Raw genomic sequence first — 26,329 nt, 5'->3', positions numbered from 1 at the left:
AAAAAAAAAATTAAATTATTAATCTTTCCTTTCATTGGCTCCATGGGGGATGCGGGGTCCAAAAGGCACCATCATTCCAGGCTTTAGATTTTTGCTTTTAACAGCAAATCTTAAATACAGGAATCACCTTTTTTGTTCTCACCAGGCAGCAGCTCTCCTGCCTTCAATCAAAAATTCATAAAGCTTGATGAAAGCAACCACAGGAATTGTATAAAAATTTTAAGGTAATAGTACCATAAAGTGGAATTAAACCACACTGTGTTTTCATCCTTGGATTTCCCCCATTCAGGGAAAACCCTCAGTGATGTATTTTTTTAACATCTTCCACAGACAGATTACAAATTCAGAATTTGTCAAGTTCTTTTTCCCTTTTGTTCCACCACAAAAATCAAAGATATTTTTCTAATTCTGCTGTGAGAGCTCTTCTGTTGCTACAGATTTTTTTTTTTTTTAATCCATGTCAGAATATTATTTCCTATATTTGAAATGAAAGTTGGGACTATTAAAACAAATTTAACTACTACTGCAAATTAATTCCTCAATAGCAAAGGAGCTGCTTGAACAGCACCAGCTGCTGCTGGATCTCAGCTTGTGATGGAGATTTAAAGTGTTGGATGATTCTGGTGGCACTTGGGGATGTCTGGTGGCCTTGGCTGGTTATGGGTTGGACTTGGTGATCTTAAAGGGCTTTTCCAACCTTAGTGAGTCTGAATTGTGGAACTCAGGTATTTTTCAGGAATTTTGTGCCTGAGATGGTTTGATTTAATTTGATTGATTCAGAACCTCTCTGGCCACGTGGTGAGCCCTGAGCTGCTCAGGAAATTGGATGAAATCATCATTTTAGATCCCTCCTGAGTGGACTGTTATATAAATAAATCACTGAAATGATAAATTCACTGGTGAATAAATCACCAGTCCCTGTGACAGGATCGGAGTGACAGTGCTCAGCAGCAGGGGCAGCTCAATCCCCCACCACAACCCCAGGGAAATGCTGCAAGTCAAAGTTTTCCCAGAGCTGCTCCTGGATCCCTGGAAGGGTCTAAGGGCACTTGGATCACCCTGAGATAGTGAAGCTGTGCCATGGCAGGATCTGGGACATCTTTAATGTCCCTCCCACCCCAAACCATCCTGTGATTCCATCAAGGAATGAGCTAATCCTGCTCTGTTGGCTCAATGAGCTCCAAGTGCCTCATTACCATGGAATTACATTAACACTGTTTTCAGCTATTCAGCCCCAGCTCTTGCAAATGTCAAAATTCCTCTGTTCCTTCAGCTTGTATTTCATCCAAAGGGAAGGAGGAGCTGCAGACATGTGAAATTTCTGACAGGCTGTTGATTTTCCCTTTGGATGAAGCATGTTTGAAAACTCCAAACCTGACTGATCTGCTGAAGCACATTCTCTGACAGACAATATAAAATCAATGCCTCACATATTAAGAGGATTTTTTGGGGGTGTTTTTTTTTTTTTTTTTTTTTTTTTGGCATGTGAGAGTTTTTGTTTGTGTGGGAGGTGGCAGTGGGGGGTGGGGTGGGGATCACTTTATTTTCTGTCATGGAAAATGAACAGCCTCACCTTAAGGTTTTTATAAACTGTCATCTTTAATCAGACACACACAGCAAGACTGTCAGTTCTCATAAAGCATCAGGGGGAGAGGGGAAAAAAATAAAATAAAAAAGGCACAAAATGTGAAGTTGTTCCCCATCCCTCCTCTGTGTGAGTCTCCCATCCCTTCCTCCAGCCAGGAGGAAACCTTTCCTCAGCAGTGTCACAACAAGGAGCTCTGCTGAGATTTTTGTCTTTATCCTTCAGCAAGCCTGACTTTGTGAGGGTTTGTCATGGAGAAGAAGGTTTGGGATTTGCCTGGGAGGAACATCCACCCCTGCTGCTCACAGACAGAAAGTGCTGAACACTAAAAGCCTCCTGAACACTCATTCAACAGGGGGAGAGGGAGGGAAAAACATTCCCTGGGTAGGTGTCCAATGGATCCCTTATGATTCCCATTCAGGCCAATGGAAGGAGTGGATGAGAAGTTGGATCAAGAGTGGAATTTCTAAAATAAAGGTGGAGTATCCAGGGAAAGGCTCTCCCAGTGCAAAGTGCCCTGCCCATGGTGGGGGAGCTGGAATTAAATTATCTTTAAGGTCCTTTCCTTGTTTCCAGTGTTGAATTTGGTGTTTCTGTGAGAAGGATTGGAGATCTCTGTCCAGTTTGGGGTCACTCCTGAGTGTCCAGTGCTGGGACAGGAGAGACCTGGAGGGGCTGGAGAGTGTCCAGGGAGGGAAAAGGAGCTGGGAAGGGGCTGGGAAAAGGACTCAGCTGGAGAAAAGGGGGATCAGGGGGATTTTGTGAAAATTTCATCATGGAAAAGATGCTCAGACATTGGAACTGCCCAGGGAGGGTTGGGGTCCCCATCCCTGGTCCAAGGAATTCCTGGGGGTGGCACTCAGAGCTCTGGGATGGGACAAGGTGGGGAGTGGGCACAGCTTGGACTCCATGACTTTGGGGAGCTTTTCCAGCCTCAGGGATCCTGAGAATTTGTGATTTCCTGATCTGAGCCTCATCTGTGTCACCACATCTGCCCCAGAGAGCAGGAAGGGATTCCCTACCTTGCACAAGAATTCCATTAGTAAGTGACATTTTCCCACCCTGTTGAAATGTAAGACCTGATGAAATCTGGAGGGTTCTTTTCAAAGATCCACTCCCTTTAAAAGTTTCCAAATGATGTTTCCTGTGCACTTTATCAGTTTTATTTTTTTTTAATTTACCCTGTTCCTCTGCACATTACTCAGACTCAAACACAAACTTTATGTAGCCAACACTCTAAGTTCCCTCTCCTCAGCCTTATTGATTTCTCTGAAATCAAGTATTTTAGGTTTGATTCAGAGCTAAAGGCATCAGCTCTCATTATTTAGCAGTATTTGTGCCACAGGAGGACTTGACATTTTCCATCTACTTCACTAATAATAAATAACCCTTAGACTTCCAAATACCACATATTTTTCTTAACCTATTTGGTGTGATTTAGCATAGTTTAAATGTAGCAAACTCATCTAATTTTCACACTCTTTTTGCTTCCCTAAACCCACATCCCTATATTATCAAGTATGAATTTTAGAGTGTGCAAATACAAGATATTACAACATTTTTAAAAATAAAATAAAATAAGATGATGATGATGATGATTATTATTATTATTATACTAAAAGGGGTTTCTGGTGAGATACAGAGTTCTGAGTTATACACTGAGTTTTAGATCAGTTTAGTGATGTAGTTTTTAACACCAGCAGCAGCTGATGCTCAAAGACCAAAGGATTTTGATGCCCCATGACAACTTTGCTGTCCCTTCCTAACATTTTCAAAATAAGCAGGATTTAAATTTTACATCCAGCACCTTTCATCTTGACATATCCTGAATTCTACAGCAGCTTGACAGGATTATTCCCATAAAACATAAACCTGGGTGGAGGAATTCTCCTGCACCTTGTGCATTTCCCTCCCAAGGAATTCCTGGGACTGGAACTTCACCATCAGCAGCTCAGAGCCACCAGGAGAGGAATATTCTGATATCAACAGGCAGCAAAAGTCCATCAGCACCTGACTAGTCCCTAAAGAATTTTTTTTTCAATTTAATAACAGAATAATCCCTCTTTGATTTGCATTAAAATAATTGGAAGAAACAGGTAACTCCAAATTGGCTTTCAAGTGATAAGCCCACTGCTTTCAGTGATGGAAAAGAGAAGAAATGAAAGGAGCATTTTATTTGAAATGAAAATGCCAAACTACTGCTGCTCTGTTGCCCCCACTCCCATCAATCCCAAACAACAAGAGGAAGAAAACTTTGCATCCAAAGTCTTTGCATCCAAACAATGTCAGCAGTGGAAAATTGGGAATTCTGCTTTTCCTTCTTCCTTTTTTTCCCCCAACTCTTTGTTTTTAGACTCTGAGAGCCAAGGCAGTGATCAGGACACCAGTGGCACATCCCACCAGCCCCTGTGGTGATCCAGGACAATCCCACTCCTCCTTCCCAAGGTCACATCCTGCTGGGAGTGACTCTTCCTTCCAAATCAATGAGCACTTGGCTTTCTCCTCCATCCTCCAACCCTTTTAATTGCTGCTTGATCCTAATGAAGTGTGGCTGATGGTAATGAATGGAAACCCTCCTGGCCTCAGCCCCACCATCCATCCCCTGCATCTCCCACCCTTCCCATCCCTCCCCTGCTCCAGCCTGGAGACTGCAGACATCTGTTCCTCAATTGTCTGGTAATAAACACACTCTATAAAGCATATGTAAAATGATTATTACCCCGAGGAGCCAAGTGCCTTTCAAATGCCAGCTGAAACAAATAAACATTTAAAAAAAAAAAAAAAAAAAAACATAAAGAAGACATCAAAAAAATCCCCACCAAACAAATGGCATGACAGACATCACTCAGGCTGTTCCATATTCCAGGGTGCTGGGATTGCTCCTGTGATTCCTTCTTCCCAAGGAAGATGTTATTCCTCAGCCCAGTAACTCCAGTGCTGGTTGCCAGCAAAGGATGAAGGAAAAAACTGGACTCCCGTGGTAACTTTTATACTTTGGCACCTCCCACGAAATGTAATTAAGGAAAATCAGAGTTCTGCCTCAATTTCTAAGTGCAATTAGTTTCCAGATGTAGGTAGGAAAGCCTATTCCCAGGAATCACCTCCTCTAGAACAGCCACTTGTCTCTGAGAAATGCACTCTCTGTTTATTCCATTGATGTCATTAAGTGCTGGTAATTAATCTGGGCCTTGGTGTGTCTCAGTTGTCCTTGTGGAAATTAGGAACCCTCATCCTGAACAACACAAAGCTCACTTCCCAACTCTGCCTCTCTGCTCTGAAGGAATTCAAAGGCAAGGAAAGCTCTGAAAAAAACATTTTTTAGCTATTTTTTCTCACACTGCCCATGGTTTTAATTAAGAATTTCTCTAAACTTTGGTTATTGGGAATGGATTCATTTGCACCCCCCACCCCAAAGTCTGACCCTGTGTTCTTCAAGAAGATCTGGAGCCAAGTTCCACCCTCAGCTTGTAAATAAAAAAGGATTTAAAAATGGCTTTAAAAATGGTTTTATGAGCAGCAAATTTGTCCCTGTGCTGGTGCAGCTCTGATGTGATCAGCACTGACACTTCTCATAGCAGGAGTGCAGAAGATGATTTGAATGCTCTGCTTCCAGCTCTCCCCTCAACATTTCAGGGCTGAATTATATTTTAAAGCCATCACTTTCTGTGATGCTCAGGCATTAAATCAACACACCAGGGTCTGGTTTCTCAGTCATCCAGTTTGTTTAATACTTTCAGAAGCACTCAGCTGCCTCATAAAATCAGGGAGTCCATGCAGTGCTGAAGCTCCTCTGGCAACGAATTTATGGGACTTTGATAAAAACAAGGGGGGAAAAAAACCCCTTGTAAATAAAATATTGATCATTTGAATTCAAACCAGATCCATTTCAAGCATGTACAGGGGACAGAAGTGAAAGATGAGGGAGGCAGGTCATAAAGAACCTCAAAAAGGAAAATAAAACAGGTGGAAATGTCACAGCTCTGCAGGAATTACCTCCAGGAGAGCTGGACATTTCAAACAGGATCTAACCAAGACATGATGATTTTATGATTCCACGTGCCAGAAATTACTGCAAAATCCAATATTTCAGCAAATTCACCTTACTGAGCATTTCAGCTGCTGGTGGGACAGGCCATGGCATCCCATCAGGAGCAGAATTCCCTGCAGGGAATTATTCTCAGCTACAGAGATCCTGCATCCCATCCATCCCTAAATCATCATGATTAAATCTCTCAGCACATTCTTTGACTCCAACATTAAAATGAATAAAATCACATTAAAATGGTTTTTAGAACCTTCTCCTACCCCCAAACTCTCCCATCCCACAGGGAGAAAAGGGCAAACCAGGTCATTCCACATTTTTCCTTCTTTTCCTGCAGTTATTGATGAAATCCTCACTGCAAGGGAGTGAAGATGTTGCAGGTGGTTGGCACAAAAAAAAAAAAAAATCCACTGTACACATCTACCTTCATCTCAATGCAATCATTTTTTATGAGGCAAATGATTTCTCCTGCCTGACTTGCAGGCTGGGAATGCAAAGTGAAGTGTTTGGGAAGTGCTATTTAAAGCAGAGCACTTGTGTTTCTCTCAGATGGGAGGAAAAATAAAGCAGGGAGGCAAAGAGAAAGAATTTCAATCAATGGGGAAAGATCTCATCCATAAAAACAGGAGCATCACCACCCTGTGGGCTTGCAAGATGTCTGTAAATTCATTAATGATTTAGAAACTGAAGTCCACATCATCATAGTCATCCCCTGAAGAACACTGAATTTCAGTTGTCCATCTTTTCCCAATATAAAATAGCTGAAAATTATAAACCACCCTGTGGCAAATTTATTTCTGGCACATTTCTTCTGTTTAAAAGAGGCAGAGGTGGAAATGGAATGTGCTTATGGAATTCTCCACTTTGTTATGGGCATATAGCAAGAAATAAACTCTTTTTTTTTTTCAAGGCAAGATCTTGCACATCACAGCACATTTCTCAAAACTATTCCAATCTCTGCTGTTGTGACATCAGAAATTTCAATTTGGAGGAATTTTTGCCTTTTCCAACTGTGTTTTTAAGTCCTGAGAAGTTACAAATAATCCCAGCTCTCAGCCATGGAGGTGCCAGGAGGATATTCCTCCCTCTGGGGAATCAAATGTCAATTTTTTTTCATTACTATTTTGTGGGAAATCCTCTCCAAAGGTGCTGGGAAAAGCCATGTCTGGGGAGAAAGGAAAACTCTCCCAGGAAAAAAGAAGTGGAAGGTTGAGATGAACTGAGACAAACATTGTATTATTTAATTTCCACAAAACCAAGAGCACAAACTGTTAGAAAAGCAGCAAAATCCAAATATCAGAGGTGAACAATACAGTGAGAGGTTTATTAAAGGCTTGCTCTGTTTAAAGTTCCAGCTGTGACAGTTTGAATCCTTTTTAATTTTAATTCCTGGCTCACTCTGGATCAGGAATTAATTTGCAGTGCTCAGCCCAGGGTGTTTTATCAATGAACTCACCTTGCAGTTCCTCTGACTTTTTAATAAGCACCAAGAACAACAAGAATCAATCTGTGGCAGGTTGCAAATAAACTTCACCCAGATTAGGTCAATAAATGATATTGGTCAGTGACACAGAGTCCCCCAGAGAGGAAATCCCACCTGACATCACAATTCAGCTTGAAAAAGATTTTTAAAATATTGCCAAGTTTGTTTTTTTTTTTTTTACACATAACAACTTTACAACAACAACAACTTCAGAGCAACCCCTTTGCTCTGGGATCTCAGAACTGAAATGTGCCCAACATCCCCACAAATCAGAGGTTTAATTCCACTTATTCCAATTCTTTTCAGCTGTAGGAATGTGCAGAAATGCAGATTTTACCTGAGCAGGGGGTGAAAGATGATGGTGATGTTCCTGGCTCCTGGTTTGCAGACAAACTTGGACCCACCACCTTCAATTAAGTTATCATCTGGTCCTCCTGGAAAATAAGGTGGAACAAAGTTGTCTAACAGACCTTGACATCCCTTGATTTTCAGATAGCAAGTGATAATTAAACATTTAGCAAGTGATAATTAAACAGGAATTAAATGCTCCTTTGCTGGTGGGAGATCAGTAATGAATGGGAAGCTCTGCACTGCCAGGGCAGAGGGAGCAGCACAGGAGGTGACTTTGGGCTCCTCCTTCCAGATTAGGGACATTTTGGCACAAACCCCACCAAATCCAGGCCCTTCACCTGCTCACCAACCCTTGGCCACGTGGCTCAGGTGTGTTTGAAGCCCACAGTGCTTGGAAAAGGTCTGGAGAGCAGCAATTCCCAGGAATTTCCTGCTTGCAAGTGCTGCTGCTCTGAGTGGGGATGACACAATTTGACTCATTTATTGTGTTTAGCATTGCTGCCTCTCCCAGGAGTTCATTCCCAACTCTGAGATTTGTAATTCCTGTGTGGAGCTTTCCTTTCTCTGAGTTCCACTTCAGCTACAGGAAAAATAAATTTGTAGTTTGGCAACAAAACACAACTCAGGGAATATTGACACACAACAGGATCCAGGGTTTGGAGTGTCCATAAAACCTGACCAGGCACCCCAAAATTACTCCCACAGGCAGCTCCTGACACCTGAAATTTGGATATTGGGAGAGAAAAGAGAAGGGAGGGAAAACAGCAACTTGCTGAAAGCTCTGCATGTCCTGACAGCAACAAAATCCACAGGAAACCATCCCTGAAGAAAATATTTTTAGGACCCCACACATAAATAAATCATCATGGAATGGTTTGGGTTGGAAGGGACCTCAAAGCCCATCCAGTTCCAATCCCATGGGGACACCTTCCCCTATCCCAAGTTGTTCCAAGACCTGTCCAGCCTGGCCTTGGGCACTTCCAGGGATCCAGGAGCAGCCTCAGCTCATCTGAAAATTCCATTCCAGGGCTTCCCCAAAAAGGAATTTGGGGAATTTGAATATCCCAGGTCTTATCAAGCCCTTTCCATGTGAACTCTGCTTAAAGATTGATAATAAATAATAGATACAGAAACCAGTAACACTATTAGGACAGTTTTAGAGGCAGGGAAAAGACAAAGTTTTGAGATCAAAACTACCTCAGCAGGTCACTGAAGTTTTTTACCCTGTCTCCAAACAAAAAGGATTTCTCCAAATGGGAAAGAGGAGCAACACAACTGATGAGAAAGTGACTCAAAACTTATTTTCCAAGGCAATTTTATGTGCTTTAAAACACTCAATCTACAGAAAAAGCTCTTTGGTGACTGAATTTATTTGACCCCTCTGCAGTAATTGAGCAGGTCACCAACACCAGCATTTCCATACCCTCAGGTCAGGAGTGTTCCCTACAAGAATTCCCATAAATTCCAAGATGTGAGAATAAAAACTCCAGCACTGAATTCCCCATGGAGTGGGAAATCCTGGGAAACTGGAAGTCTGCAGTCACAACATTCCCAGAGCTGACTCAGCTCCTCAAATGAGCCCTGAGCACACAGAGATTCTTAATAAATCCTACCCCAGCATATGGCAAAAAACCTGAAAGCAGAGTTTTTAAAACTTTTCCTGATGGTATTTAGAAAGAGGCAGCTCAAAAAAAAAAAAAAATTCAGCTGGCAGTTTAAAGAGTGAACTCACAATGTGGCAGTTTAATCGGGGGAGAAAAGAGGTGTGGGTTCAAGGAAAAGAAAATTATTCACTTCCCCTGTTAATGTCAGATCTTGCAATTTCCAGTGGGCTCTGTGTCTGAACAGAATCATTGAAGAAGGCAGCCAAGCATGAGCTGCTGAAGGCAGGGATGAGGAAATGCAGGCTCCAATTAAGAGAGGGGTGTTATTCTTGTTCCATCAAGTCACCCTGCACTAATCAATATTATTGACTGGGATGAACTCCATGGTGAGGAATAAAACAATCTGTCTGATCTGCTGGGCCAGATGATGATGGATTTGAGGAGAACAGAACCCTGGCACTGAGAGAAAAATGTGCTTTTACATCTCCTTGGCTCCCAGCCTTCCATGAATAATTGTGGGTGCTCTGCAGGTAGGTGCAGGCTGTGGGGAGAGGGGAAGGAATTTTGTTTGTGTTTTAATATTTTACCCCAAAAAAGATGCTGAGGTGTAAATCTTATTCCTGGTGACATCCCAACTACACAGCAGTGCAACTTTAATGCACTGCACCTCCCACCTTCACTGCTCTAAACATGGATTTTTATTGTGGAAAACCCTGAAAAAAAATCCCCAAATGGGGAGGGAAGGATTCCTTTCCCTGGAAATTGGGGAATCTCCACTGGGGACTCTCTGACTGTACCAAGGTGATGATTTCTCCACTGCAGCCAATTCCCTGTGCTGGAGAACCACCAACATCTCCATAAAAATACACCAGGAATGTTTATTTATCCTGACTGATTCTACCAAGAGCATCCCCTGCAGGGAGGTGAATGTTTGTTCATCCACACAACCCAAAACTCTGCAGAAAACAGGGAGTGGAGAATTCCAGAATGGTTTGGGTGGGAAGGAACCTCAAAGATCACCCAGCTCCAACTCCTGCATGGGCAGGGACACTTTCCATGGAGCAGGGATAATTTTCATGGAGCAGGGACAATTTCCATGGAGCAGGGACACCTTCCATGGAGCAGGGACACTTTCCATGGAGCAGGGACACTTTCCATGGAGCAGGGACACCTTCCATGGGCAGGGACAATTTCCATGGAGCAGGGACACTTTCCATGGGGCAGGGACACCTTCCATAGGGCAGGGACACCTTCCATGGGGCAGAGACACTTTCCATGGAGCAGGGATAATTTTCATGGAGCAGGGACAATTTCCATAGAGCAGGGACACTTTCCATGGAGCAGGGACACCTTCCATGGGGCAGGGACACCTTCCATGGGGCAGGGACAATTTCCATAGAGCAGGGACACTTTCCATGGGGCAGGGACACCTTCCATGGGGCAGGGACACTTTCCATGGAGCAGGGACACTTTCCATGGAGAAGGGACACTTTCCATGGGGCAGGGACACTTTCCATGGGGCAGGGACACTTTCCATGGAGCAGGCTGCAGAGGAAGGAAGGTCCCTGACCTGAGGGAGAGAGTCCAGAGGAATCCATGGAGCTGCTCCAGGGTGGTGCCAGGCTGGGAGAGCTGGGGGTGCTCACCTGGAGAAGGGAAGGATCCAGGGAGAGCTTCCAGCACATTCCAGGGGCTGCAGGAGAGCTGGAGAGGGGCTGGGGACAAGGGATGGAGGGACAGGACACAGGAAATGGCTCCCACTGCCAGAGGGATATTGGGAATTAGGAATTCCTGGCTGGGCTGGAATTCCCAGAGAAGCTGTGGCTGCCCCTGGATCCCTGGAAATTTCCAGGTTGGACATTGGGAGCACCTGGGACAGTGGGATGAGCTTTAAGGTCCCTTCCCACTCAAACCATTCCAGAATTCCATGAGAAGTGATCATTCTCAATGATCACCAGAGATCCAATTTGGTGCCTCCCAAACCAGAGCTGAGCTGGCAAATTCTGCACTGCTGGTGTGCCCAGGAAAATATCCCAAACTTTCCCATCTCTCCCACTGTTGTAGCAGTTTCCTCTCAGGAGCAAAGTTTGCTGGTTTAATCTGCCCAGTAATAAAACATGAGGAACAAAAGAAAAATAAAGAAAAACTTGGAGATGAAGTGAAATTTGTCACAGAGTTAATGACACCCTCCTGCTGTGCTGGCAATGAAGTGTGCCCACCTGAATGTCACTGCAAGTGGTGACAGAGACAGGGCCATTAGTGACAGAGCTCAGTGTGTCTGAAATGGAGCCTAAAATGTCAAACTTCAACATGAAAAAGGAGATGAGCAGGGAAACTGGAACCTCTGCAGGCACTGAAAGTCAGAGCAAACATTAGGAGGGTTTTAGTTTTTCCATTCCATTTAAATGTTTGCATGGGTATCTTCCATGTTCACAGAAAATGGCAGAGAATCCCAGGATGGTTTGGGTGGGAAGGGACCTTGAGGATGATCCAGTGTCACCCCTGCCATGGCAGGGACACCTCCCACTGTCCCAGGGTGATTCAAATCCCAATGTCCAACCTGGCCTGGGACATCCCAGGGATTCTCTGGCAATGCCAGCCCAGCAATTCCTGCCCCAATCTCCCCTTCCCCAATTCCCTGGGTCCTGTCCCTCCATCCCTTGTCCCCAGTCCCTCTCCAGCTCTCCTGGAATGTGCTGGAAGCTCTCCCTGAATTCCCTTCTCCAGTTTTGCACCCCCAGCTCTCCCAGCCTGGCTCAGAGCAGAGGGGAAGGGTGGAATTGAATGATCTTTCAATTCCATTCCCACCCAAACTATTTTGGGATCCTGTTCTCTTGCTTTTCCAACATGCTGAGGAGGAATTATACATTTTTCATTGTCTTTATCTGTTCCTTGATAGACCTGAGCACATCAGAGGCAGCTCAGCCCCTTGAAAGATTTGCTGTGCAGGTTTTAAAATTCATTGTAAGTAATGAAGTAATTTCTTTTTCTTTTTAACAACATCCTGAGAAAAGCTCTCTGCCTCTCACACAAGAGCTAAAAAAGGGTGAAATTTCTTATGCTGTCACTTGAGGAGCCATCAGACATTACCTCATTGTTTCAGAGTTTTATCTGTCTCAATGCATTTTATCCTCAGCCCTGCCCCATTTTCAATCCTACCAGTCACTGAAACTTTTCAGACACAAAAGTGTTTTCCTGATAAGTACATCCCATTCCAAAACATCCCATAAATATTCATTGGGGATCAATGGAAACACCCCAAAACCATGAGGAGCACAGGAAACTTCAGTTCCCCTCCATTCCCATCCCTGTGTTAGCACAGAACAGGTTCACTGATCTCTCTGCAATGCAAAATTCACCCAAACAGGCTCCAGGCATGGAATGAAGAATTCCTGGGCCCCTCTCCATGATCAGAGCACCTCCATGTTAATCTATGCAGAACAGCAAAAAATAAAGAAGAATACAGGATGAAACTTTGAAATAACAATTGAGCAACCAACACATCCTGCAAATCCTCCCCTCCACTCTAAAAGAGCAGCACAAGCTGAGAGCAGGAGAGGAACCAGTTTCCATGGCATGGTGCTTCCCAAAAGTTCCTGATTGTGTGGGAATCAACAGCACAGTTATTGCCTGCACATCATCTTCAAGGCATGGAAATTCAAATTTAATTCAATGTGAAAGGGAGGGAAGCAAAAGATGCCCAGAGAGAGCAAAGTAGGTGATCATGGAATGTGACACCTGGAATGTGCTGGAAGCTCTCCCTGGATCCTTCCCTTCTCTAGAACATTCCCAGCTCCCCCATCCTGGTTCCATGAGCCACACAGAACATCAGGTCCTGTTTTCCTGCACTGGTTCTCAGCAGAGATTCACTGCACTGCCACTCACACATTTCAATTCTTTCCACATGGAAGCAAACACAATTTATCTCTCATCTCTCAAATTCTTTTGCATGTCTTGAATCCTCAAGCTTCACTCCTTTCAGAGAATCCCAGCATGGTTTGGGTTGGAAGGGACCTTGAAACCCACCCAGTGCCACCCCTGCAGGGGCAGGGACATTTCCACTGGATCAGGGTGCTCAGAGCTCCATCCAACCTGCCCTTGGACACTTCCAGTGGCATCTTGGGGATTATTTCAGGCACATTTTTCTGTCTGTTCTTCTGTAATGATGATTTTTGTTCCCTCTGCCCTCTCCAGCCCCAAACTGGCAGTGAGTGACCCTCATTTTGACCTGGAATGTGGGGCTCCCATTCCCTCTCCTGGAATAGGAATGAGAGGACTGAGATGCACCTGATAAAAAAAAAAAAAAATCCACATTATCAAGATAGACAAGAATAAGCTCCAGCCAGTATTTGATTACTTCCTTGCTTGAGGGGAGAAGCAATTTAGCAGAGGTTTCTGACAGAGGAAAAAATGGCATTTCTTGTCTGCTTCTCTTAATCACCTGCTCTTCTTTTAATCATGGCAAGTGGGAATTTATACATCAGACCATCAGGAACAAGGGGCTGATGTGGAAAACACAAATGCACCCACATTTTCCCAAAATCAACAGAGATCAGAGTGATGATGAAACTCCAGAAGAGCCCAAACTGATGGGAATTAGGTGGTAACTACTGGTAAAGGTCTGGCTGCTGTCAGAGCTGGGGTGAGGAAGGGAGCTCAGGGGTGACTGAGTGACTCCAGGAGCTCCCAGTGCTTTGTCACCAGCCTGAACAGGGCACAGGGGACACCAAAGTGGCACAGCCAAGGGCAGGAGCACCCCAAAGCCACAGCACTCCCTGCTGACATCTGCCCAGTCACTCTGGAAATATTTGAAGCTCACCCTGAATATATTAAAAAGTTCATCTGATTTCAGTATTTCCACCAGTGATAAATTCCCAGCCTTTCTCCCAAAAGTTTGGGGTGATGGTCCCCAGTGTGGGGTGCAGGGCAGGTTCCAACCTAAAATCTTTCAGTGAAAACACTAAAAGTGTTGGGCAGAAATTAAGGGATGATCAAATCAAGTAAAGTCTAATGGCTGAACCTTCACAAATCCCTTACAGGAATAAAAATGGGAAAGAAGGACTGGGAAGGGATTGGGATAAAATGCTCCAGGGCTGGAGCCAGGCTGGGAGAGCTGGGGGTGCTCACCTGGAGAAGGGAATCCAGGGAGAGCTTCCAGCACATTCCAGGAGAGCTGGAGAGAGACTGGAGACAAGGGATGGAGGGACAGGACCCAGGGAATTGGGAAAGGGGAGATTGGGGCAGGAATTGCTGGGCTGGCATTGCCAGAGAATCCCTGGATCCCTGCAATGCCCCAGCAAGGATTGGAGCAGCCTGGGATGCTGGAGGTGTCCCTGCCATGAGCTTTGAGCTCCTTCCCAGCCAAGGCAGCCCAGGATTCTGGGATTCAGGACACTCAGCATCCATCCAGAGGGGTTTGGATGGACAGTGGGCATGGAAAAGAGAGGAAAAGGGAAGGGAGAGCCTGGATGGTTCCCTGAGATTGCAAGGGAAGGCCCTGGATCCATCAATGCCTTGGAGAGGAGATGGATCCAATGGGAGGTTGTGGAGAGCTGGGAATGTTCTCCTGGAGAAGGGAAGGATCCAGGGAGAGCTTCCAGCACATTCCAGGGGCTGGAGGGGCTGCAGGAGAGCTGGAGAGGGACTGGGGACAAGGGATGGAGGGACAGGACCTAGGGAATTGGGGAAGGGGAGATTGGGGCAGGAATTGGGTTGGGATTGCCAGAGAATCCCTGGAATGTCCCAGTTTGGACACTGGGACAGTGAAGGGGTCCCTGCCCTGGCAGGGGTGACACTGGATGAGCTTTGAGATCCCTTCCCACCCAAACCACTCTGGGATTCTGAGCAGAGCTGGAGCTGCTGTTCAGCTTGGCAGATCAAACTCTGCTTCAAACCTGAAGGAAAAGTGATTTCCCAGAGCAGGAGAGGCAGATCTGGGTTCCAGCCACAGCTGGACATGCCCTCTCTGACCCTGACCAGGTTTCTGCATTTCAGCTCCCCAAAAGGGGAATTGAGATTGTGGCTCAGGCAAAGCTGCTTGGAGAAATGTCAGAAAAAAAAAAAAAAAAAAAAAAGGCACCAACGTTTTATTCACTGTTTTAAACTCCTGCTTTCCACTGAGCCCAGAACAATATCCCAAACTGACCAACAATTCCAAAATCCCTGCCTGAAGCAGCTTCCCCCAGCTCTGCCATATTGCTGTGCTGATGCTCCCAGTCCCTCCCCTTGTCTGAGATCCAACACCATATGCATTTAAATAAGTTGCTCTTTAATGTTTCAAAACCTGATTTATTAGTTGCTCACACTCCATCTGCCTTGAAAAACGGTGCCTGTGCCTCAGCTTTCACAGCCTGCACAAAAGGTTGGGGTTCAATTTGAGGCTCCTTTATCATTTGATCACCCTGTCAGCCACATATGTAAAGTCTCCTTCCAGCTACAGAAATTGTTTAAAATGCATCTTTCTCCTCTTTTTCTTGTGTTTCTTTGTTGTTTTTTTTTCCCCTCCCTCCTCTCCCCCAGGCCACACGACTGAGCAGCAGGCACTTTGATTAATGGATTTGTCAACGTGCATATTTAGGATTTTGTTGGTTTGCCTAAAACTCCCCGTGTACAGATCTGAGCTCTCCCAGAGCAGGGCTGCAGCAGAATTCCTTATCCCGAGCTGGAAAATGCACTGGAGCTAATGAGCTGTGATTACTCACACCCTGCATCCCCTTTTACTGTTCTTTCTTCCTTTATCTTATCTCCTGTAGCAGCAAATGGCTCCTACCTGAATTTTTTATATCCCTGACATGTTTTCTATTCAGTTTTAATGTCAGAAAGGGAAAAAAAAAACCAACAAAACACTGTGAGGTAGCAAAAAGCAAGTGAAATAGAGGAAGATATTTCCTGACACAGTGTCATTTGCTGGTTTATTTTCTTACAAGCTGTTTAACTCTACAATCACTGTTTAATTTAATTTTTGCTTTTTTTTGCTTTTTTTTTTTTTTTTTTTTTTTTTTTTCTTAATATTTAAAAGCTCCAGGACAAAAGAATTGGCTGGAATTACAGAAGGACAAAATAATTTGGATGGAAAGGGAATTTAAAGATTGTCCAGTTCAATGGGCAGGGACATTTTCCATATCCCAGACTGCTCTAATCCCTAATGTCCAACCTGGTCTTGGGCATCCCAGGGATCCAGGGGCAGCCACAATTCCCTGGGAATTCCATTCCTGCCAGGAATTCCTAATTCCCAATATTCCATCCAAATCCCCCTTCTCCAATCTGAAGCCATTCCCTGTGTCCTGTCCCTCCATCCCTTGCCCAAGTGACAAATAAATCATTGTATGGTCATCTGGAAGAAGCAGACATGGAATTATGGAATTATTAAAGTTGGAAAAGATCTCTGTGATCACTGAGTGCAACCAAGAGGTGTAAAAATGCTTCAGTTTTTACCATGATGGTAAAAGGGGATTTTTGAGGCTGGCACACAGCTGGGATCCAGCAGCAAAGCTGTCAGGGGCTTGTTTTCCCTCTATTAATGAAAGTGTCAGTTCTAATGAAGATAAATTCACCCATCTTTTGACAAGTCTTGAGAATGTTACAAACTTGGCAGGTAAAACAAGGCAGAATAAATCCTCCTGAGATCCCACATTGGGATGACTCCATAAATTTACACCAACAAAGGGACTCCTAACTCCTCATCTGTAATGGGGTGGTGGTTTTGCACCCCTTATTAGTGGCTTGACTGAAATTTCTTTTGTCTTTATGCAGAGCCAGGATTAAAAAACATATGAAGGAAACAAATGTTCTTGTGATTGGGCTTGGTTGCTTATTAAGTCTTATTTAAAGTACAGAAAGTTCAGCAACACTTTTAGCTACCTGCTAAAAGTGAGCAAAATGGAGAGAAATCCAGATGCTGCAAGGTCTGTTAAAGCTAAACAGCACAATAGAGAAATAACACCTATATTATTTATATTTTTAACCCAATAAATAAATTCCTGTGACTCTCAGTGCAGCACTGTCCAACCAGAAACTACCTGAAACAATGGAGGAGAAGATGAACACAGAAAGAGAATCACCCAAAATCCTACATCCTGTCCCAAACCTATTACTATATTATAAAAACCTCAAATTTAAACCCCTTCATCATGTGAAAGCACACACTTTTATTTTAACTGCACACTCATGATTTTAACTCTATTTCTTAATTTTGGAAGCTTCTCCAAGACCTCAAGTCAAAAGCAGTGTTCTCCAGGGGGTCAGTGCTAGAAAACCCAAAAAACTCAAAACCCCCAGGTTTGTGGGATCCAGCACTCATCTGCACCTCCATATCTGGGAATAAATACATTTTCCAGCAATGTACACAATGATCCTCACTAATAACCCAGATTTTACTCCTGGACAGGCCCTGTCTGGCAGCATCCTTCAAACTGCTCATCCACCATTTTTTTCAGATGGCTTTGTCCACTGGGTTGGGTTGGTGTGGCAGCAATGTGTGTTCTGTCCCAGCTGGGGCAGTGTCCCTGATCTCCTGGCACACATTATCTGCTCATGGGCATCTTTAAACCAGCTGGGCAATCATCTTTATCTTCCCACAGCCCATCCTCCCTCCAGGAGATATCTCCTGTTCATGGCCACTGAGTCCCAGGGCATGGCTGATAAAATTCCATCATCCCACTGGGAGATGCTCCAGCCAGGGCAGGAGCCAAGCCTTTCCTAGCCAGAGAAAAACTGACATTTGGGACACCAAGGCACCTTCTTCCCACTGCATTCCAGAGGAAAACCAGAGCCTTGCACATCATCCCTGGAGCTTCAGAGGAAACTGCACCTTCTCCAGGAGCACTGCTCCAGCTGAGCCACATCTGCCCCTGCAGGAGGATGCAGCACCATGGAATGGGACTGTGCCACCACCCTGACTGACTGACTGTGCCAGCTTGGATTCTGACTCTGGCAGGGTTGGGATTGTTCTGTGTAATACTGCATTGCTATTGGAATTGTCCTAGTCAAAAACTGTTATTCCTAATTCCCATCTCTTTGCCTGAGAGCCCCTTAATTTCAAAATGATAATAATTTGGTGGGAGGGGCTTTACATTCTCCATTTCAAGAGAATATTCTCCCTTTACTGGCACACACCTGTCCTTCACTCCCCCTCCTTGTCCCCCTTGCTTTGTTTGGCCTGGAATTCAATCAAAGATGAATTAAGACTTCAGGAAACAACCCCCACTGTGGCTCTGGTAATTTGTGAGCTCGGTGTTAATTTTGTTACAGCTTTTATTTCTTGCATTTTCATGCAGAGTTGCTCCCCCTGAGACTGTCCCTGATATTGGCACCAAACCCCAGGGGCTGTGACCAAACTCAAATGCCAATAAAGAGGAGGGGACTCAGCCCTCGGAGACACCAGAAATTGCAGGGAAACAGCCCCAACTTTAATCACAGCTCTTTCAAACGCAGCCAGGGATTTAGAAACACTGTTATTGCAGGATATGACCCTAATTCAGTGTTAATCAAAGCCACTGGTGGCACAAGAATAACCTGGTGATTTAATAAAACACCATTTCACAGCAGCCACTGTGTCAGGATCAGGATGTTTCCAATATCACAAATTCCAGGGAGAAGGCTGACCAGCCTTTTCCATATGTTTCTCTGCATTTATATCACCAGGAAATTTGACATTTTCCCTAAATAACAAGCAAGAACTCGATTTTATAACAAAAATCTTAATTGATTTCTTTATTTTAGTTTCCTTTTTAATCATTGCTCCTCCTGCACAGATATCAAGGATAAGAAAATTCCACCCTGGGATAGTGGAAGGTGTCCCTGCCCATGGCAAGGGTGGCACTGGATTATCTTTAAGATCCTTTTTCAACCCAAACCATTCTATACATTTATAAAAAGCTCAGGAAGTATATATGAAAAAAAAAAAATCAATTATTGCCAATTTCCTGATTTTTAATTTCATTTAAAAGCATCAACTGTTAAAAGCTAAAGAAGCCAAACTTGAACATTTCAGCTTTACCAGAAAAAATAATTAATTTGTGGTTTCTGCTGATTCAGCAGCTTCCAATTACAGGAACTGAGCAGTTGGAAAAGCCTGAAAATCTGGAATCTTGATCTTCTAATTTCAAAATTAAAGAAAATCTGTGCTCTCATGTTCAAGGTGCAGGAAGCAGGAGCACCCACTGTTATAGGGCAACCAGAAATGGCAAAAAATTGACATCAAGCAGATTATTCTAAAAGAAAGGAGAGAAAGGACACAACACCCAAAGTTATCCTGACACCTCAGATCACATTCCAAGCTGCAGCCTGAAAATCCACTTCCCACACTAGCATTTCCCAAATTTCCATCTGCTTTAAAAGAGGGGAAGTCATTCCTCAGTGGGGAATTCTGAGGGTCCCCTGTGCTCTGCTCCTCACCCTTCAGCTTCAAACTGGCTCTGAAAACCTCACCAAGAAAAAATAGAAATAGAAGAGGCTGAAGATGAGGGAGGGAGGATTCCAAGAGTTCTGCCCCCACTCCCAGCTGGGGAAAGCAAAGAAAGGAAAAGGGATGGGCTGTTTGAGCAACACTAGGGAATAAAAAGTTTCGCAACACAGGGTTGAAATTTCCCACCTTCTCCCCAGTTTTGAGGTTTGTATCAAATTCCTGTGCAAGGTGCTCGTGGGTACTGAGGAATCAGAGAATCATCATGTCAGGATAATTGATAATCAGGATATCCTGAGTTGGGAGGGATTCATGGATCCAGGGGCAGCCACAGCTGCTCTGGGAATTCCAGCCCAGCCAGCAATTCCTGCCCCATCTGAAGCCATTCCCTGTGTCCTGTCCCTCCATCCCTTGTCCCCAGTCCCTCTCCAGCTCTCCTGCAGCCCCTCCAGCCACTGGAATGTGCTGGAAGCTCTCCCTGGATCCTTCCCTTCTCCAGGCTGCCAATTCCCAGCTCTCCACAACCTCCCATTGGATCCATCTCCTCTCCAAGGCATTGATGGATCCAGGGCCTTCCCTTGCAATCTCAGGGAACCATCCAGGCTCTCCCTTCCCTTTTCCTCTCTTTTCCATGCCCACTGTCCATCCAAACCCCTCTGGATGGATGCTGAGTGTCCTGAATCCCAGAATCCTGGGCTGCCTTGGCTGGGAAGGAGCTCAAAGCTCATGGCAGGGACACCTCCAGCATCCCAGGCTGCTCCAATCCTTGCTGGGGCATTGCAGGGATCCAGGGATTCTCTGGCAATGCCAGCCCAGCAATTCCTGCCCCAATCTCCCCTTCCCCAATTCCCTGGGTCCTGTCCCTCCATCCCTTGTCCCCAGTCCCTCTCCAGCTCTCCTGGAATGTGCTGGAAGCTCTCCCTGGATTCCCTTCTCCAGGTGAGCACCCCCAGCTCTCCCAGCCTGGAGCAGCTCCATGGATTCCTCTGAACCTCTCACCCCCATCCAGCTGCTGGAATAAAGATCTTCCTCCATTTGCAAGAAAATATCCAGGTGAAATATTAGGGGGAATCAAAATAAAGCTGTGAACAAGATGATGCCAGAGAACCAAACAGAATCAAATAGAATTAAATAGAATTAAATAGGTTTATAGCATTAAAACAAAGCCATGCATACAAAGGAGCCACAATAAATGCTGAATTCTTTGGGATTACAGCTGGAGGTTTGGTTAGAGGGGATAAAACCCCCCCTGCTGAGCTGAGAGTTCTGCTCCCCATCCCCAGGACACAGCAGGAACCACCAGGGATGGAAATGGAATGAATGAATTCCCCATGGAATTAAGGACAAACCTGGGTTTGCTACTCAACTTAGAGGCTGCAGGAGAGAACAGGGAAGGGAAGCAGCTGAAATCCCAGATATCATTGTCCAAACATCCATTGTCCCTAAAATAATGGGCTGCAGGAGCAACCCTGCCTCAGGTGCTGCTTTTAACACACCTCAAGCCAGAGCTCTGAGCAACCCACTGCTATTTTTACCTCTCTTTTTACCACATAACATCCTTCCCTAATGACAGTTTTACACATATTCCTGTTCAAGAGACTTGTGCTTCTTTTTTTTTCTTTTTTTTTTTTTTTTTTATTGGCAATAGTTCACATGGCCCAGTGCTCCACACTTCCACACAGGCTCCTTTCCCAACCATCTGCTTGTTGAACTAATTCAAACTATTATCAGTTTTACCTCCAAGAAATGAGACACTGCAAGCTTCAAGGAGAGCTCCAATTGCACCAAGGGAAGGGAAAAAAAGCAGCAGAAAAAAAAAAAAAACCCAGTCTAACAATGAGAGAAATGTCAAGAAATAGAAATGTCAAATCCCTTAGGGTGGGGGGAAAAAAAACCCCATAAATTCCAACTCCAGCTCATCTCCAAGCACTGTATTTTGTAATGAAATTACCACTCCATAGTCTTTCCTCAGGGAAAAGCTGTTCCAACTAATCAGAGCATTGGTTGTTTGTTTTTTTTAAAGTTCAAAACAAATGCAGGGTTGTCCATGCAGAATTCATGCCCTGCCTGTCAGGAGCTGCCTTTAACTCTTTGCAAGCAAAAAACCCTCTGAGTTTTGTCACCAAAAGCTGCAAAATGGTTTAATATGGAAACAATTCAGACTATCTCAGGGTTTTCATGGATAAAATCTGTCTATTTTCCATGTAAAACTTGGAGAAAATGGGATGTAATAAAAACAGGAGCATTCTTTTCAGGTAGAAACCTAAAAGTTGTATATCAAATATTAAATAAGTTCTGTACAGAACTGTGATTGGAGTTCAGCTCCTTCATCCATGATCTCCTTGTGTCATCCAAGGGATCTTTCCTCTTTCCTCACCCTCTGTCTGGCAAACTCAGCCAAATTCCAGGAGGTTTTTAATTCCAGGAGCTTTGTCAGTGTCCCTGTAACAGCCAAAAATGGAAAAATGCACCAGAGAGAGATAGAAAAATGGACAATTGTTTTTTGTTGGATTAAAGGCATCATTGAAATGAAATCATCAAATGCATCTCTTCTGACTTGTTTTTCTCAAGGAATTGCTTTTTATTAGCAAAATCAGATTTAAGAGTGAGCAGATTTCTTTTGGAGTAGTCCCTCAAGATCTCAATTCTCTTCTTTAAAACTATTTATATGCTGATTTTTTTTTTTTTTGTTTTGTTTTTGCCTGCAACATTTAATTATTGATGAAACCTTCAACTCCCTTAATTGAAAGCCAGCAGGATGGTTTAACTTCATTTCTGGGATGGCACCAAACATGCTCTGGTGGTGGCCCTGAAGAAATGAAACAGCTACAGCTGAAGATGCTTCCAGATGTGGGGGCAGAGCACAGGAATCCACAAAATTCCTCTCCAAACCCATCCCAAAAGCAAATGAGGAGTAAATAAAATCCTCCTGTCTCCAAGGAGAACAGGAGCACCCAAACCCAAAAAAGGGAGCTCCTGTTTGACCTCCACTCCTCACTGCATTTAAATAAATCTGTTTATGGCTGTTTGGAGACCTGAAAACCAAAGCTTCAGCCTGCCATTAATATTTTAATTGAAGCCATGAATATTCATGATGGATTTGCTTCTTTAGAGGACAAGATCTGATAATTAAATAATTCTAATATGTAAATGTGTTCCTGTCATGACACCTTGCCTTCATCTACATTACAAAACCAGGGCAATTTTAGCTCTTTCATTATTTATGTAATTCTGGTTCTACTGGCTGATTTTTCTTTTTTTTTTTTTTTTTCTGGACTAACTCAGGCTCTTGACACAGAAGGCAAATCTCAGTTACTGGATCATCCATTCTGGACTATTTCAAAATCATCTGCCTCCCCTGACTTCGGCAATTTGGGAGGAATTTTGTTTATCATTCTTTTGATATGATCCAGCTTCTCTTTCTGAGCTAACTCCACCTGTGAACACCTGACACTTCTGACAAACCCAGGAGAAGGCAGCAAACACAAAATCTTTCAGGATTTCAACATTTCTCAGAGTTCAGTACCAACAAAAAGTACCTGGGTCAGGCTGGAAAGGGTTTGGAACAACCTGGAGAGTGGAAAATGGAAAGGGGATGGGATGAGCTTTGAGGTCCATTCCAACCCAGATTATTCTGGAATTTAATAAAAAAAGTTTGGTTTTTGTGAGAAACAGAGTGGCAGCTGTTTTCTAAAATAAATCCATTTCTTTGCAGCTGTTACCAACAGCAGCAAACTCTGGATGATTCCATCAAGTTCTCCTTGTAGTTGCTTTTGAAATTCCCCTCATTTCCATACAAACTAAAACCTGAAGGATTTTAAATGAGGGCAGAAAGCTTGAAAAGGCTTCCAGGGCCATGAATTCTTCTTTCAGCTCCTCCACACAACCTCCAACTTCTCCCCTTCACCCCCACCTCAAGCTCCAACCCAGTTCTTGCCTTCACTCTTCAAACCTCACTTCTCTACTTGTTAGAAACTTTTTTTTTTTTTTTCCCATTTCCAGGTAAAAATTCCTTTTGGCTACTTCATTCCTGTCTGTGGCAACTCCAGTTTTCAGTCTAGAGCTCTTTCCCAGCCCTCTGAGGTGCCTTTTGCAGGCAATGGGATCAAATTACAGCATGAAATAATATTTTTTTTTCAATATAAGCAGCCAGAAACTGCATCCAGCATTTCAGAGGAACTTGTACAGTGACATTAAAACTGTCCAGTCTCTGCTGGGCAGCTTGGAGTAGTTCTGGAACCAAATTTTTTCCTCATCCTCCACCATTTCCAATTAGCACCAAGTTCAGCTCAATTCCCAGGTGCATTCAGGATCAGATTTCATCCCTTTTCCTTGGATTCCCAATATCATCCATCTCCTGGAGCTAATTTCATCTTCACCATCACTGTGACCATCACCACAAGGACTGGCAGTCATTAAAACATCTCCTAAAACAAACTAATGAGAAAGGCACCAGGTGACAAAATGCCAATTAAATCCTGACATCATTTGAGAACAATATTAGACACAACTTGTGCTAATTTTGCATAAGGTGATCTCTTGGAATTGGAGATTCTGAAGGACAAAGCAAGGGAAGGAGAATTCAACACCTCAGTCTGGAGTGTGCAGCTCCTGAGGGAAGAAACCATTCCCAAAAATACACTGCCACTACAAAAAAACACTCAACAACAGCTAAAAAATCCATTTTAAATTCAAGCAATGATTGATTTTAAGAACAAATCCTGCAGTAAAAGCAATGGAAAGATCTCTTGCTCCATCCCAGCTCCAAACTGGACACAAAGAAAAGCAAATCCTTCAAACTCTGTGCTGCTGAATGAGACTTTCCTGCTTGGAATATTTTCCATCTAAAGCCACTTCACCACCCAAATCCAGATGTGTTTGCCACACATCTGGTGCACTCCAGCTTTGCACTAGTGTTCCTGGACTTTTTGGGGGTGATAGTTTAACTTTGATGTCCTGCCAGGTGAACCAGATTGAGTTTTTTCATTTCCTCTCCTTGGCTTTATTTGGTCCCATTTCCAAGAGAGTGGGAAAAAGGAGCTTGGGTAATTAATGAATTTCAGTAATTACCTTAAGGACTAACGAGCTGTGTACTGGAACAGAGCAGTCCTTGCTGGGAGGCAGAACCAGACAATCCCAAAGAGCTGGAGCAGCTGAACTGGGAAAGGAATCTCAAGGACTGGAGGCAGGCAAAGCTCAGAGGCTTTCCCAGAAATGCTCTGGGATTTTCCAGTCCCTCCACCACAGAATCATGGAATGCTCTGAGCTGGAAGTGACCACAGAGAGTCTTGAGCTCCATGGAAAGAGGCTGAGAGCTGCCACAGGTTTGTGTTGTCTTCATAAAATCACAAAAATCCTGGAGCTGGAAGGGACCCACAAGCACCAAATCCAACTCCTGCCCCACAGAACCATCCAAAAAATCCCACCCTGTGCCTGAGCATTGCCCAAACACTCCTGGAGCTCTGCCAGCCTCGGGAATGTCACCATTCCCTATTCCAGTGCCCAAACAATGTCTCACCAATGCTGCCACCACACTCAGGTGGCTCCTGAGCTCTGGTTTGGTTCTCACCAGGACAGACCCACCCTGGATCCTCTCAAATGAGCATCAACCTGCACAGGGTTTACTCAAAATCAGAGTTTTTATACATCCCTGCCTTCCCTGAGGGTGAAGAACATCCTTGATAATCCCACCTCATCCACAAGTCTTGGAGAGAGAGATGAAAACCATCCTTGGAGGGTTTTAGCAAAGCAGGGTAGGGGATGCCTGCACTCCTCAAATCAGCTGAAACGTCAGGAAAACAAAAATATTTTCCATATCTCAGTGTGTTTAATTCCAGATTTCCTTCAGGTGATGAAATTGCTGCTGATTTAAGTCTCCAATTCTGGGCTGAGTCACTTGTTCAGGAGTCACTTGGAAATCCAAGTCCTTCATTTCCAAAATTCAGCTTCAAAGATAAAAATTGAAAAAATGCAGTGGAGAGAAGAACCAAAGATCATTTCCACCTGCTGAAAAAAACCTGAAAAAAGTATTTTCCCACTGAATGAAGAAAATGAATGCAAGGATTGAAAATTCCAAGCCAAAGATGAGGAGGAGCAGCAGCAAGGATTTCATCAATGAAATGATGTGAGAAACAGAGAAAAGGAGCCAGAGGAGTCAGAGAATTATTTAGGTTGGAAAAGATCTTTAAAACCATCAAGTCAAACTATTTCTATATAAAAACTACAATAACCAGGAAATATTGAGAAGCTCATGGATTCTTTACTTGAAATTTAAATTTAAAAAACATCCTATCTAGAAACAGATAAAAAGCACCACATAAACCTTGGACTAAATCAATGAAAAACAACAAAAAAAGGTGTCTAATACAAAGAAAAACCTGAAATAATATGGCTGATAATGCATTTATAGCCAGAGGTTTGCTTAAAACCAGCAAAACTCCCAAAAAATTCACTGAGGAAAAGCAGTGAGAGGTGCAGGTGTGCTGTGGGCAGAGAGAACTCCAGCTCTGAATCCACCTGCAATTCCCACTGAAACTCACCCATCCCTGGCCTTGACTGTTCCTCCAAATACACACACCCATATATATATTTATATAGATATTTATGCACACATCAGTTCCTTTTTTTTTTTTTTTTTTTTTTTTTGGCCTCATTAAATCCAGCACTCCACGCTGGATAACAAGATGTTGATTAATTTACTGATTTGATTCCAGCACATCCTGGCTGCATCAATCCCCTCCCTGCAGATCTCCAGAATAACCTTCCCTCCTTGGAGCCAGCAGTGGCATCATTTCCTTCTCCTCTTCACATATGCAGATAGGACAATTATCCAAACATCCAGCAGGAGCAGGGAACTCATTTT

The 26,329-nt window shown here is 43.8% G+C and overlaps 1 protein-coding gene across 1 annotated transcript in view; it reads right to left on the bottom strand.

Moving 5' to 3' along the window:
- EXOC4 (exocyst complex component 4) overlaps positions 1-26,329 on the bottom strand; it is a 287,466-nt gene that overhangs the window by 129,074 nt on the left and 132,063 nt on the right. The window contains exon 10 of the mRNA XM_079303974.1: positions 7,448-7,544. Within this exon, the coding sequence (XP_079160100.1) occupies positions 7,448-7,544 (97 nt within the window). The remainder of the gene's footprint in view (positions 1-7,447; positions 7,545-26,329) is intronic.

The sequence above is a fragment of the Erithacus rubecula genome (assembly GCF_903797595.1).
Source record: "Erithacus rubecula genome assembly, chromosome: 4".
Taxonomy (NCBI): Eukaryota; Metazoa; Chordata; class Aves; order Passeriformes; family Muscicapidae; genus Erithacus; species Erithacus rubecula.
The sequence above is the reverse complement of the archived record's forward strand: the minus strand, read 5'-3'. Positions and strand labels throughout refer to the sequence as shown.